Raw genomic sequence first — 15351 nt, 5'->3', positions numbered from 1 at the left:
CCCAATGCCAACGGAAGCTGGTTTGGCGACTTTAGGCCAGTCACACCCTCTCAGCCTGATCTATCTTGCAGGGTTGTTGTGAGGATAAAATGGAGAGCAGAAAAATGTAAGCCTCTCTGGGGAAACAGGGTTTAAATGAACGAAATAAGAATGGCCGAGATCCAAGCACAGAGCCCTAAAGTTGGTAAATTTCACTGATTGGTAAATTTCACTGACTGGCAAATTTCACTGATCCTTCCCGCCTGCTGCAGCCCATTTAAGGCCCCTGAAGTTTTGTTCTGGGGAGTCAGTGGACCTTCGTGAACAACATACGGGGGTGGGGTCTGCTATGGGAGAGGGTGAATAAGCAAATAAATCACTGCTCTTTCTTAAGAAAACTTAAGGACATGAAGAAAAATGTGGTTGGATTCAGATGAATAAACATTTCAAAAGTGAAGTATCCCAGGGGTTTGAAGTGTGCTCCCCTGCCCCAGAACTTGCAGCTGTGGCTCTCCCCCCACACTCCATAATGGTTCTCACCTAAACGAGCACAACGCAGAGCGGTTCCCAACTTCCTAGCAAGGGGATCTATTGAGAAGAGCTACTGCTCCTGGCCTTTCCCCCCCCATCAGCATTTGTCTCCAACACACAAAGGGCAGAGCATTCAGCTCCAAGCCATGCACCCCACAACAGACAGATCTCCCACAGGGGCAACAATGTGCCACATTGAAAACGACTAGAGTAAAAAATGAATGATCTACCAGCTGAGGAGTGAGGTACTGGGGCAGGCCAAAATCAAACCTAAGCATTCAGACGGATAGCGTATCCAATGCGCCGGTTTCAGAGCTTTCTATTACAGCCTTGTAAGTCCAGAGGAGTTAGCTGTGTTAAGTCTGTAGTAGCAAAATCAAAAAAGAGTCCCATAGCACCTTTAAGACTAACCGACTTTATTGTAGCATAAGCTTTCAAGAGCCACATCTCTCTTCGTCAGATGCATCGTCAGCTTTCGAGAACCACAGCTCTCTTCGTCAGCTGCATCGTCAGCTTTCGAGAACCACAGCTCTCTTCGTCAGATGCATCGTCAGCTTTCGAGAGCCACAGTGCTCTTTGTCAGATGCATCGTTTATGCTACAATAAAGTTGGTTAGTCTTAAAGGTGCTACTGGATTCTCTACTATTTTGATCAGGGACTGAGAACAAGCGGCATCCCTAGAGCTGGGGGGGGGGGGAGCAGGAACAGCTAAACTGAGGACTTTGTGATTTGTGGGGCACCTGCGATGTTACCCACAGACCCTCTCCTCCCATTACCCATCACGGCACGGGACTTCCTCAGGCTCTTCTCCTGCCTGTCCCACCAAATCAAACCCACCAAGATGGGGCTGGAAGTCGTTTTGTGCAGGTCCACAGAGGCTTCCTCATCAAGAAACACCCAGCGCTAGCCTGAGCAGTCAGCCAGAGCTAAGTCCAGACCTCAGCCGGTCTTCCCACATGTGCCCACAGATGCCAAAGCCAGAGTAGTTAAAACAGTTCTTTATTCATTAACACACCAGGTAGCATCGGAAACCAGCATGGAACAGGAAAGACCTGCTGAAGTGCTGCATAAAGGAAGGTGGCGGCTTCCTGGTAAGGATAAGAGCACTGACCCGACGGGAAGCCAGCAACCCCTTTGTGCGCTTTGGAGCAGCCGTTTGTAGGGCTGGCTTCAGCCAGAAAAGCCGGCCCAGGGCCATGGGCGCCCTCCTCTTTCCACGGTCCAAACCAGAGCGTGCTCTGCAAAAGGTGCAGGTACAGCAACAGCCCTTCGTGCCACCGGCCTCCCAAGAGTCAGGAAGGCGTTGAAAAGCACCCCATGGAGGGATGCAGAGGAATCAAGTATGTGGGATGGGACGGAGCTATGCCAGAGCCCAGTCTCCTAGCATTCACGAGCATAAGGCACTCCAAAGGTACAGAGGCGTGTTTTACTCTGCTTCGGATCTCTGGCAGCCTCTCTGGCAGCAGAGATGCTGGCAAGAGCTTTTAATTTAATAATGAGGACGACGACGACGACGATAATAAAAACAAATCCCTCCACCAGTTTTGGAGATGATTCCTAGAAGGATCAGATGATCCAGGAGGACTGGCATTCAGTATCAAAATGAACCAAGATACTTAAAGTGCATCTAAGAATTGTTTAAAAAGTGTGTGTGTGTGTGTGTGGGGGTAATAAAGGAGTGACTCATGGAGGACTAATTCTGGGAGGGGGACGAGGAGAAGAAAGGAAGTGGCATTGGGAACTATGGAGTATCCTAAAACAGTCTGTGGGAAAGGGTGAGGAGAAGAACCAAGAAGGGCGATTTCGTCCCTTTCTTCCTCCACACTGCAGACAACTGAGCAGCACTGCTTTTAGTTGACGCCGGTCCCACAACCCCAGGAATCAACTTTCCTGCGGGCAGATGGGACTGCTGTAGCAGAGCGAGGGGGAGACATGGGAAAGATCCACAACCAGAAGCGCCTTCGAGTGACGGCTCACAGAATCCAACTCGGAACATGCACACACGTACAGCGGAGACCAGAACTTCACAGGGCAGCAGACAGTAAGCTGGGGGGTGCTTGAGAACAGAATGGTAACACAAGGTTACCTGCTGGGTAGTCAAGTCAGCAGGCTCTGCTGTATAGCAAGGAGCCAGAATCAAAGCCCTCGGCTCTGTGACCTGCTGCCATTTCCCCCTGTAAAGCTTGCTTCTTTGGTACAAAGATTGCTGGACTCCGAATTAGTCCTGCTTGTTAGGCCGGATGTAAAAACTATTGTCTAAGAGAGCCATGTGAGAGCTGAGAGGGGATTCACTTTTCCAGCTGTTCACACATTTCTTCCACCCTACTGTCTTTGGTTCAAGAGGTTTTAATATTTTCTTTTAGCACTTACCGGACTAGGGGCCAAAGAGGGACGATGGCTGGTGCTGCATACATGCTGCCTTCAGTTCATCTGGCCAGACTCAGCTGAGATATACATAGGAAGCGTCACAGCCAGAAGAAGGGAAACCAAGAAGGAACCTTTAACCGGGCAGCTACATCCAAAAAGCCAGAGAGTTTCACAGGCTGCGGGTTATGCCCGGCATGCTTCAAAATGCAGCCTCCATGCCTGTCCCAAGAAGCAGGACTTGTTATGCAGAGTGCTCAGTTTTGTGACAACTGACCAGGCAAGGGTGGCCACAAGGGCTGTGGTTCAATGCTGACCCCCTCCTCCAAAAACCTCGAACGTTATTTGCAATCATCCCCTCCTCCCATTTTTGGAAGTTGTTGGGCAATTTCTGTTAGAAAGGCCAGTGGGAGTCCAATAATACTGTCTGGATGATGTGTAACAAAGAGCTACCCAGACATGTGAAAAAAGAATTGCGTAGCAGCTAAAAAAAGAGAAAAGGAAAGGGCGCAAAGCAATGCCGGGAGGTCCTTTCCAATGAACCCTCTCCCAAGAACAGAAGGCATTACACGGCCGATGGGAAGAGGTGGGAGTAATTGAAAGGCTCGCAACCAGGGCCAAGCTGTTGGCAGCAGGCGACTTGCGAATCTTGGAGTCAATTCAAACATACCCTTTTCCAATGCGGTACTACTTAATGACACACAAGGGAAAAAACTGCTTGTTTGAAAAAAGCCCCACGTCAAAACCATTTTACATGTAAGCACCAAGTCTAGAAACTTTTTTACAAACAAGCATCCCTGGAAGTGTAACTTCTTGCGGAAACTGTACTGCGTGGCTGTACGGAGCGTCGGAACCACTTCCCGGTCACTGCAGTAGCGGCTGGTGCTAGAGTGGGGTGGGGTGGGGAGAAATATTCAGGAAATGGAGCTGAACACCCACCCAGAGGATACAGAAGGAGGTGAAAGAGAGAGAGAGATCGGGAGGAAGGAGCAGGGGTCATCGTAAGCAGCAGGCCACTGAGGCAGGCCTTCGATCCCAACCTCCGAGCTACTGGCAAAGAGGCTACTGAGAGACGCAGCTCCCCGAGTGGATCTCCCCAGGATCCAATGTATTGCACTGCCAATCTGAGACTGTAAACAGTCAAAGCAAAGAAACCGAGAGGGAAGAGTTGGCAGCAGGGCGAGATTCTGGGCATATCAAAACCATCATCAGTCACGGCAGCAACGCAATCAACAGAGACCCAGGCGTCCCACAGTTCTGGCAAACAAGCGGGGGGTGGGGTGGGGGACAGCATGCCAACCCCCCCACCAGACAGCTCCAACTCAACAAGCCCAAATGTTCTGTCAGGCATTTATCCCCCCAATCTCCATCTTGCCTGGAGGAGGAGGGCAGACATGAAACTGCCCAAGTCCTTCAGGAACAGACTGCTCCGTGGAGAGATGCTAACCATTTCCTCGTGGCTTTGGCAGGAAGATCATAAGGTGGAGAACTATGAATGATGGGGGTGGAGGCTACTGCACAGCAGCTTAGCTGGCTCCACAGCCAGGGTTTCAGCGCCGTAAAGAAACAGAGAGCTCCAGAACACAGCCTATGTGCTCGGGGCCCATTTGGGTCTGTATGCAGAGGCTGGCTCACCAGTCCATGTGACCCACTGGCTTGGAGGAGCTCAGCAGCTGCGGCAAAGGTAGGAGGAACACAGCTGGGAAAGGGCAGAAAGACAGTTGCATATATTAGGAAGAGGAAAGGAAAAGACTTTTTTTTAAAATGTACAAAAATGTAACAGACCTAGGAGACTAAAGAAAGTCCAACCAGCAGCAGAGGGAGAGTGTGCAACCTCTCCCGTATTCGGCGGGGTCTCACTTCCCCTGGTAACCACTGAATTCCATTTCGTCCTTGCGCCGGCGTGGCGTGAAAAGGGAGCTGAAGGGGTAGAGCTTTGCCTTGGCCTGGAAGCGCTGTCCGGCGAGCTCAATCTCGTACTCTCCCCGGTTGACGAAGTCGGGCGTCACCAGCTGCTCCTCGCCAGTTTCTGGGTCTGGGTTGTGCACGAAACCTAGGCAGACATGCCGCTCGAGGGTGTAGCTGTAGGCACTGCTGGTGGTCAGGCCCACAAAGTGTCCGTTCCGATAGATGGGCTCCCCCCACCAGGGCCACAGGTCCAGGTCTGCGTCGTGATCGTCAAGGATGAACATGGTGAAGCGCTTGTAGACCCCCTCCTGCTTCTGGCGCATCAGCGCCTCCCGCCCAATAAAGTCAGTGCCCTGTGGAAACAGAGAGGAGTCAGCAAGGGAAGGAACGCACAGGCTAGTACAGCCATCACTTGCACAGGGGAGGGTGGGCAAGCCAGTCTGCAGTAGCTCTTCGTTCTTATTATGTAGGGAGCCCCCCGAGAAAAAGCTTCTAGGTTTTAAAAGGTCCCGGTTGCCATCCTGACAACCCCAGGGCGGAATCCAGCCAGCTTGTTCCACACAGTATTGTCTGATCCCCTTCCTTACTGCAGCCCGTCCCACATACTGTTTGCACATGAAGGTCCCGTGAGCCCAGCACAGGCTTTTTGGTGGTCAAAGGGGACTCCCCCACACACATACCTTTCCACCAGCAGGTAAGATATATTTTTATTTACTGCTTTTATATCTAGTATTTCCTCCCAATGGGGACCCAAAGCAGTATACATTATCTGCCTTTCCTTCTTTTTATTCTATCAGCACTGCTGTGGGTTAGTTTAAAAAGGTGAAGGCAGTCCCCTGTGCAAGCTCCGAGTCATTACTGACCCATGGGGGGGGGATGTCGCATCACGATGTTTTCTTGGCAGACTTTTTGTTACAGGTTAGTTTGCCATTGCCTTCCCCAGTGGGTTAGTTTAAGATGAGAGAAAAAGACTGGCCCAAGGTTACCTCGCAAGCTTCCACAGCTGAGTGGGGATTCGAACCTGGGTCTCCTGGTTCAACACTCTGACCACTAAACAACACCAGATGGATCCAACCCAATGTTTTGATGGCTTTGTAATTTCTTTTAATTCTTGTGAAGTAAATTAACTATTACTCTGCAATGTCCATTTTTATACTCGCCGCTACTCTAAATTGTCTTTGTTTGCTTATTCCAGGTTTCCCTCTTTTAAGATGTTGGTTACTGTGATTTTTTATTATGAATCTCTGTTTAATCATCAGCTACCTTGAGAACAAATTCCGGGCTGACAGACTGTGGAAATGGAACGTTTTCCATTAAGGACCATTTCCATTTTACAGAAGGTAAACAGAAGGTTCACCCAAGGTCAGCCAGGGAACGGAGGCAGAATTCAAATCCACATCTCCCAGCTCCACGTTCAGGGAGGCCCGCAGGACAGTGACCCACAGCAGACATGGTGCACGCCGGCAGCTCGAGTCTGGGAGCGTGCTTCCTTTCCAGGACTGCTGTGCTTCTCTGCTCCCACCCCCCTAACACTGCCCAAGAAGCACCAGGACCCTTTTTATACCTTCTCGAGTTTCACCCGAAACTCACGCCCACATTCTAAGGGGGTAGTGAAAGCATCCAGGTCTTGGCCCCAGAAGGCAAAAAACTTCTCAATGCGTAAGCTGCGGAGGGCGTAATAGCCAGAGTTTCGGATCCCGTACTTCTGCCCCACGCTCATCACTTCGTTGTACACGTGCAAAGCATACTGCAGGGGGAGGAGAAAGGCAAATAAGGCAGTTCACACTTCCTGGTTGAAAGCAGCCCTCAGTATGAAAACTGTAGCAGTCCCAGCCAGTAACACAATGCTGCGGGGAAAACTCCCATTACCCCAATCCACTTCCATTATTCATTAGCACAACTCTAGGTAAATAATGTCAGCATAGACGGCAGGCACCCTGAAGGCCCCCCTCCCACCTTCTTTGCAATATCCACTAAGATGCAATGGCTGAGCTCCTTTCTCCATGGTCTGGGACAGAGGGTGGTGCTTGGGGAACAGATGTCCTCCCACCATTCTTTGGTGTGTGGTGTCCCTCAGGGGGCGATTCTTTTCCTGATGTTATTTATCTATATGCGCCCCCTTGCCCAGGTGGACCGTAGCTTTGGGCTGGGCTGCCACCAGTATGGTGATGACACCCAGCTCTATCTGTTGATGGACGGCCAGTCAGACGTTGCCCCGGACTCTTTGGCCCAGTGTCTGGGTGCCGTAGCGGAATGGTTGTGTCAGAGTCGCCTGAAGTTGAATCCCCAGAAGATGGAGGTTCTATATCTGGGTCGTGGGGCGAGGGAATCGGGAATCCGGCTCCCAGGCCTCAACCGAGTGCAGCCACAGCCGTCATCGACGGTGAGGAGCCTGGGTGTGCTCCTGGATGCCACGCTTTCTATGGAGGTCCAGGTTGCAGCCGTTGCCAGATCGGCATTCTTTCATCTTCGGCAGGTCAGGCAATTGGCACCCTATCTCTCGCACGAGGACCTAGCTTCGGTGATCCATGCAACAGTCACCTCTAGACTAGACTACAGCAACTTGCTCTACGCTGGGCTGCCTGTGAGCTTGACCCGGAAGTTACAGCTGGTCCAGAATGCAGCAGCACGTGTCCTTATGGGGACGCCATTTAGGGCACATATCCGCCCTGTGTTGTGCCAGCTGCACTGGCTCCTGGTTGATTTCTGGATCCAGTTCAAGGTACTGGTCGTGTGCTTCTCATGAATGCTACTTTATTTAAAGAAGACACAGGACACATTTTGTTTGGACCTTTGTATTTTTCAAGTTTAAGGAAAAATCATTGTATAAATTGTATTTGGTCATCTCACTGATTGATTTATATAAGAAATACATATGGCCCTTTGGGCACTTATAATAGAGTTGTTTATTAATTTGTAATTGTTGTTCCTTCCCGTGAGGGTTCTCTTTACTTTTACTGACCCGGAAGTTACAGCTGGTCCAGAATGCAGCAGCACGCGTCCTTATGGGGACGCCATTTAGGGCACATATCCGCCCTGTGTTGGGCCAGCTGCACTGGCTCCTGGTTGAGTTCTGGATCCAGTTCAAGGTACTGGTCGTGGTATTTAAAGCCCTTCACGGACTGGGACCTGCATACCTGCGAGATCGCCTCTCCTATTATGTCCCCCGCAGGGCCTTGTGCCCTGTGGGTAAGCAGCTTTTGGTGGTCCCCGGCCCGAGGGACATTTGGCTGGCTTCAACTAGGGCCAGGGCTTTTTCTGCCCTGGCCCTGGCCTGGTGGAACACTCTTCCAGTGGAGACCAGGGCCCTGTGGGACCTTTTACAGTTCTGCAGGGCCTGCAAGACAGAGATGTTCCGCTGGGCCTCTGACTAGGGGCCAGCTTTTTGTCCCCCTTCTGACCGCCACACCCTCTTTTTGAAGCCACCCTTGAGTTATATTATGGTGGTGCCGGGGCTTATGATGCTCTTGTAGTCTGATGGCGCCTGAATTTTAATGTGTTAATCGGTTTTTATTGTATTTTAACAGTATATTTGTTGGAAGCCGCCCTGAGCCCACTTGCAGGAGGGGCAGGGTATAAGTTGAATTAAATAAATAAATAAATAAAGATGACCAGCACAGACAAACGCGCTCACTGGTTCTGAGAAAGTCTGGCCAATCTATGGCCAAGGAAAACCATGAAAAATCTGCCACGTTTTGTACCAGCTTAAATATAGGAGCCCACAGAAAAATTTATTCTGCAGAAGCAAATACTAATGAACTCTTACCCTAGATTTCTGTAAAATCAGTCAAAATAGACAACAGTCAAGCAGCACTGTAGAGACTAACAAATATATTGTGGTGTCAGTGAAAATCGGGGTCTGTGATCTTTCAGGAAGGGCCCCAGTTTTTGGACTAGTAATTTCCTCCCCTATATCCAGGGCATATTCTTGCTTCTGGAAACCACCAGATAAAACTGTTTTAGAAAGTGGTGCCCCCAGATCTCAAGCAACTTCTCAGTAAACATACAATTTACAAGAATAAATACCAGCTTCTAGCATCCTGGAAGCCTTCCCAGGAGACAAAACTAGAAACTTCTGACTTAAGGTTGGCAGAGGACAGCTGGAACAGGAGTCAGAAAAACAGATTCAAGATCAAACAGAATAGGCGCATTTATTAAAATGTTTCTATTCTGCCGCTGCTCTCATTCAAGGAGCCTAAAAGTGTTCACGACCCACCCCCCAAATGTTCCAAAATAGGCCCAGCACAAGATTATTACAGAGCAATAATGCCACCCTCCCCAAAATTGTGATTCCCTCCCACCGCCCTCCAAGCAATCATGGATAACAGAGATGAGTCTCTGCCAAAGACCCTCCTCAACAGTGCTGCTTTATAGATCTTCCTTTATAGATCTTCACACTTACTGCGAAATAAGTCTGGTCTAGCAAGGCAACTAGACAAGATAAACTCACAGAGAAGAAGCTGTATCGGTGGATCTTTAACCTAATCAGACAAACCGAATTATCAGGGACCATGCGGCTCTGACTGCCGGGGGGGCGGGGGGACAGAAAAGCAGGGAATTCCCAGCAATGGCTATCCAAAGGCCCGACAAGCCAGTCAAAGGCTACTGAAGTGCCTCTCACCTCAATGGGGATGTAGAGCATGAATCCTGGCTCCCCGGTGTGCGTCATGCTCATGACACGGATGCCGTTGGCATAACCCACGCTCATCTCCTGTGGGATCAAAGAGAAAGGATTGTGGTGGGCAAAGCTGCTGGTACAATCTGGAACAAGATGCAAGAGGAGGAGCGACAGCTTTCTCCACTCCCTGGAAACTAAGAAGATGAGGCATAAACTGCATGGAGATGAACAGGGGCAAATCTGCCGAAAAGCAATTCCACCATAGAACAAGCAGCTTGTTGGCAGATTTACAAGTAATGGCGAGCGGATTGCCTCAAGTTCTCCTCTCTTATTAGTTCACAGTTCCCTCATACCTTGGTTTCTGCCTTGCGGAACCTTCAGGATTAACACATTTACCGCAGCACAAGTGCCCATGGGCCAGAACCCTCTCGGTTAGATGCACGTGGAAAAAAAAGTTTCTGGCCCATGTAAACTCACACTGCAAGACGTTTGCTCGCCTCTAAAGGTGCCACGAGGCTCTTGATCCCACTGAAATGGCCCACTCTTAACTCTGCACATGGAGTTCACCATGCGCCCCTAATCATTTGCGTGAATTAGGACAAGGTGAAAAGATGCAGACAGAAGCAGAAGTGAATTCTGTCTGGAAAGCCAAGGTCCCCGATGCCCATTCCTCTGGCAATAACCAACGGCAAGGTCATGCATGCCTACAGCAAACGAGGCAAGGAAGAGATTTTCCTCCGAAGGCTCCCCTCAGCAAGTGTGGGGAGGGGGTGGGGGCTTCCTAGAAGTCAGGCGGATCTGGGAAGGCCTCTTTGCCCAAAGGAGCTTTCCATGCCGAGGGACCAGGGGACGAACACAACGTTCTTTGTTCACGGACAGGAGGGCTGTGTATTTCAGAGAGGAGGAGGAATGCTGAGGGTACATCTTGGAGAGAAAAAAAATAAACTCTCTGGTTTTATATGCACACCAGAATGACCTGAGAGATTCCAAACCTCTCATATTTCTGGTCTGCATACAGGTATCCCTTTCGGCTCAGCCAGTTTACATTATACAGCAGCAGCCGGCAGAAGCACTTAACTGGCTGAGAAGTGTCCCATGGAAGGTTTGCCAGCCAGCTTTAGGGAAGGGATGTTACTGTTTGTGTCAGGAGAAGCTTTACATAATATAAGTGCAGCCCTAAAAGCAGTATATCAGTTCTTACAGAGTTTCAAGTCTTCTTGTTTCAAGTGTCAAATTCTTACAGGTTACATTACAAGAAGTATTTTGGCTCCTGAGCATAGAAAAAGTGCAAAGCATGTAATACTGAAAAAGCATAGGTTTAGTACATAAAAATAAGTATATAAAAAACCTCCAAATCTATATCCATCATTTGGAATGGCAAAGCAAGACGCTGCACTGTGCGACCAAGCTAGCACAAACTGGCATAGCAAAGAGTGTGAGCCCTGAATAAAGAAGACCCAGGTTCAAATTTCACCTCTGCCACCATCTCACAGCCTCAACACAGCCCAAGCCCACTGGCAAATACATTTCATCTTGCAGGGTTGCGCAAAGATTATCATGACAGTGTATGCCAATGTATTTTCCTTTACGTAACACAGGGGATGCAGGACAGTGCCTGCATGTAGGAAGTGTCCTAGATCCAATATTCAGTCAGTAGAGACAGGAAGAACCTCAGCCCGGAAACCTTACAGCGGTTTGGCAGGACAGAACAGTCAGTAGACAAACGGCCTGTCTCAGTACAAGGCAGCTCTGTAGATTACCTGTTCACTGGCTCGAGAGATTTACACAAAACAAGTATCTCAATTCCTGATCAGCAGACCCAACAAAATCTTTTGGTTTGCCAAGAGAGGGGCTTGTCGGGGTACAAATCTGTATCCTTTCAGATGGTCCCGAAAAGTGGAACTCCTAAGATCAATGGCGGGGGAGGGGGCGGGGGGGAGAGAAACACTTTCCAACCGCAATGCCCCCAAAACATTAGTAGAGAAGAACACTGGAAATATCCTTCCTAAAAATTTACCTGTCTCTTTTTTTGACCCAGTGACCCACATCTACTTGAAAACTCAGTCTCTCTGGCAACAAACAGCTGCAATGAAATCCTTACAATGACAAATGGGGAAGAGAAGGCACAGTCCTGGGTGTGCTAAAACCAGGATCCACAGCTGCAAATCAGGATGGGACTTCCATGTAAGTCAACTGTTTCCAGATGTGCTTGCCTTCAGAAAACCCTTTCCATACTGACCTGAATGTCAGGGAAAGCCGTGTGTGTGTGTGTGCGCGCATGCGCACACGCGCTTGCTTAGTAAAACATAAACTCATCTATTGTTACTTATCTTCTTACTGAAAAACTCCTGATAAGCTTCTCAGTCACCCCAGATCATAGTGTGAAAGCCGCTGCACCAAACCAACGGACCTCAAACTTCCCCCGCTTCAGGCATCTTTCCCCACACAGGTTTGTCTGGTCCAGCATATTGTATGTTCCCAAAGACTGCAGAGGGTGTTTGAGGGCCTGCTTTCACCTCTGACAAGGCATTATCCTGGCCCATTCAGTCTCATTATTGCTACACACTGAACATGCACTCTAAAACCCTCTTCCTCTGGGGCTGTACATTGCAGAGGAAGTGTCATGAGGGAATAGCAGGTGGGACTGAGACTGAATTTTCTGCTAACGGAAAGGGAAAGCAGAAAATTTAGTCTGGATCCAATCCAATGCCTTTTTCCAGAGGACCATGCAACCTCCCCCCCCCCCCCCGGTCACCTGAGGAACCCTTGGAACACAATCTGAAAACCAAGATTCAGGTCCAGGAGCATCTTAAAGAGGTGCTACTGGACCCAAATCCTGCTCTGCTACTACAAACCAACACAGTTGCCCACCTGAAACTGTCTTAATGTGAAAACCAGTATTTTAAAGAAATCCAGCCTCGACACAATGACTTACCGCAATCCAAGCTATCGTGCTAACATTAATCTGCATTGTTTACCATCTACATTTTAAATCCAGGGGAAGAGGGCTGCGCAGGTCATGTATGCCTTTCCTGCCTCTGTGCAGAAAAGCAAAGCAAACTGGCTTGCTCCCTCTCTCCCATCAAGCACTTGTTCGCTTTTGAAAGCATGCTGGAAAGCCACATACCTTGCAGAAGAGCGAGGGGAAATGCTCTGGAGTCATTGGTGCATAGGAGAGCTCCGAGAGGACATCTACAGCACGTGGGCCAATCAGATTCAGAGCTGAGTGGAGAAAGAACACCAGATGTCTTATCGCTTACAGCGCAGTCCAACGCAGTCGCACTCTTCCAAGTCCCTCGAAGTCAATGGGCTTAGAAGGGTGTCAACTTTTCTTAGGAATGCATTATTATTGTTTTTTAAAATAAATTTTATTTTATCAAAATTAAAAAGGATACAGAGAGAAAGAAGGGGGGGAGGAAATAATAAGGTCTAGCAGAGTCTACAACTATTCGCTACAAGAGTTGTTAGAATACAGAGCACACAAGAACTTGATCTTTTTCAATGTTTGTCAATATAGCAATGGAGATTACAACCTTTATTAAATCCAATTACTATATATTATCCCTCTTTACTACGCGTACTTAACGCATACCTCCTCCTTCTCAACATTCAGTAATAAAAGTTAATGAACAAAAAGGCAAGATTCCTTAATTCATTACTACTACAATATTTCAACTTATCTCTTAACTGATTAGCATAACTTTTAGTACAGTGATCATTTCTACTTATCCTTAACTAGGAATGCATTATTAAGTGCCCCACAAAATGAAGACAGAAGAACCCATAAAAGGTGCCTCCTAGAGAAATGCAGGCTAAAACCAAGTAAATATGTTTTATTTTCTCTCATTGTCCTGTCTTATAGAGCTGCAATAGGAAGAGGCCATTGGTTTAGAAAGAACCTCAGAGGCAAGAGGAGCTCCATGAAACAGGAGAGATGTTAAGACGCGTCCATGAGATCCTGGAATAAAATGGGAAGCAGTTTGGCCGAGGCTGTCAGGAGCACCCAGAGATTTCTGCTTGGCCTGTCCAAAGTAAGGTGGGCTTTTATTCAAAGATGCACCTTAGCTTGCTGAAGATCGAAACTGTGTTTTGGACTTGACGTGGCCCGACTGCCACGTGGTGTCCTCCCCTCTTCCCACCATAATGTTTAGACAGGCTGACCCATATCCTGCAACACATCACAAGCATGCCTGGCAGGGGAGGGGGGTAGAAGTCACCCTGACCCTGCCATAAGCCTCACAGGAGGGAGGGGGAGAAGTCAAAACAGGTCTGCCGTTTTCAGCATCACCATCGTGTCAAGGGTAGAGATGGGCACGATCCGAATTACGATCGAAAAAAACCCACGATAATGGCGATCGCGCGATCGTGAACCGGCAGATCGTGATCATCCACGGCCAACAATCCAGTGGTCGGGAGAGGCCTGGATCGGGGCGATCGGGCGCGGATCGGGGATCCAGACACTCAGGCGCCAGCAATCTATTCCCCTGGCAACAGAGCCAGGGGAATGCCTGAGCTCTGTTTGCCCTCCTTCTGTTGCCCTGGAAACCAGAATGGAAGCCCAGCTTTCCTTGATCGGCAGGGCTTCCTTCCAACTACGGAGCAGCAAAGCAGTCACAAGTTGCGAGAAGACACCCAGGGGAGGAAAGGGGAAGGGGGTGTTCTGTAGCCATGGGCACTCCAATCTCATCCCTGCAAACCCTGATAGGCAGCTCTGACGGCCAAACACAGACGAGCGGCCAGACTCCCCGCCTCCCCGTGCCCGCCAGGCCCGGCGGCCGCCAGCATCACCCACCTTCCCACATAATACCAGTGTGCCCCGCTTTGGCCTCCACGATCCACGATCCACAGCTCGGGAACGAGAGATGATCGGCGCGGATCGTTATTTCGGGATCGTTGTCGGCGCTGATCCACAATCCGCTGGATCGTTAAAATTTTTTGGATCATGCCCATCTCTAGTCAAGGGTAACATGTCCTTCCACCCTTAGTTATTAAAAGCAAGGATTCCATCTCAGAAGCAGAATGACAGCTTGCAGTTCAGAACAAATGTGCTTTGACACACAAACCAAGGGCCCTTTGCCACTTTACATAGTGACAAATCTGCATTTGCCACTGAATGTATACTAAAAAGGGAGCCACAGACATGTCCCAGGCATGAATCTGTACATTTTAAAAGCACTGTACTTGAAGAGGTCCTGAGATCCTTAACCCTTTTCATACTCCTAAAGTTGGACAACTACATTCTCACTTGCTCTCCACCTGGCTGGGTGGCATGGGGTAGGAGGAGGAAGCGGCCACCCTGCTGCTAGGCAAAAGGGACCCTTAGGAGGCTCTGCTGGACCAAAAGTGATGCGATTCAAGAGATCTGTGATTATTGTCTCCAGTGGGTTTCTGGTTTGTTTCACTCCAGGATACTGCTCTGAAAGAGCACCCAGCAGAGGGTATGTGTGTGTGTTTAACTCCGTCCCTTATGTCATTTCCCTGATGCAAATCACTCCTCTGAAGATGAAATTAGCTTGCAGAAGGAAAAGAGGAAAGAGTTGATTCCCCCCAACATGGTTCTCGTGGATTTTATGATCGCCCCCATAAGTTTCTGGGTGCCCATTTGCTTTTTTCTTGAAGCACCTCTTCCACAAAGCAAATGGTAGCTTTACTATGCACGGCTCCAAGGCACTCAGGTTGCCTCCCAGTTCGGCAGCTTCAATGCTCCGCCCAGCCTCACCTGTGTACTTCCAGGTCACATCTTCCAGGAGCAAGTTGCTGTCCTCAGGCATGTGTTTCTTCAGCCAGGCCCAGCAATGAACTTGCTGGTCAGTCGGGGAGATCATGAAGAAGCTGGGGCATAAATTAAACAGGAATCTGCTAAGTGGAGGGAAGGGGTAACCGTAAAAGCAGGGTCTGCACTGGGGAGCTGGCTACAGCTATTTCCGGATTAGGAGAGCCCATCTTGGACT

The 15351-nt window shown here is 49.2% G+C and overlaps 1 protein-coding gene across 2 annotated transcripts in view; it reads right to left on the bottom strand.

Annotated features, from left to right (window-relative positions):
- Window positions 1-1513: 1513 nt before the first annotated feature.
- The window catches only part of PDPR (pyruvate dehydrogenase phosphatase regulatory subunit), a 37055-nt gene continuing 23217 nt past the window's right edge, over window positions 1514-15351 (bottom strand). For both annotated transcript variants that reach the window (XM_055000711.1, XM_055000712.1), the window contains exons 14-18: window positions 15120-15232; window positions 12528-12622; window positions 9404-9493; window positions 6347-6529; window positions 1514-5135 (exon numbers count right to left, since the gene is read on the bottom strand). In XM_055000711.1, coding sequence (XP_054856686.1) covers window positions 4731-5135; window positions 6347-6529; window positions 9404-9493; window positions 12528-12622; window positions 15120-15232 — 886 coding nt within the window. In that variant the 3' untranslated portion in view covers window positions 1514-4730. The remainder of the gene's footprint in view (window positions 5136-6346; window positions 6530-9403; window positions 9494-12527; window positions 12623-15119; window positions 15233-15351) is intronic.

This window comes from Eublepharis macularius, chromosome 16 (genome assembly GCF_028583425.1).
Source record: "Eublepharis macularius isolate TG4126 chromosome 16, MPM_Emac_v1.0, whole genome shotgun sequence".
In the NCBI taxonomy this organism is placed as follows: Eukaryota; Metazoa; Chordata; class Lepidosauria; order Squamata; family Eublepharidae; genus Eublepharis; species Eublepharis macularius.
The sequence above is the reverse complement of the archived record's forward strand: the minus strand, read 5'-3'. Positions and strand labels throughout refer to the sequence as shown.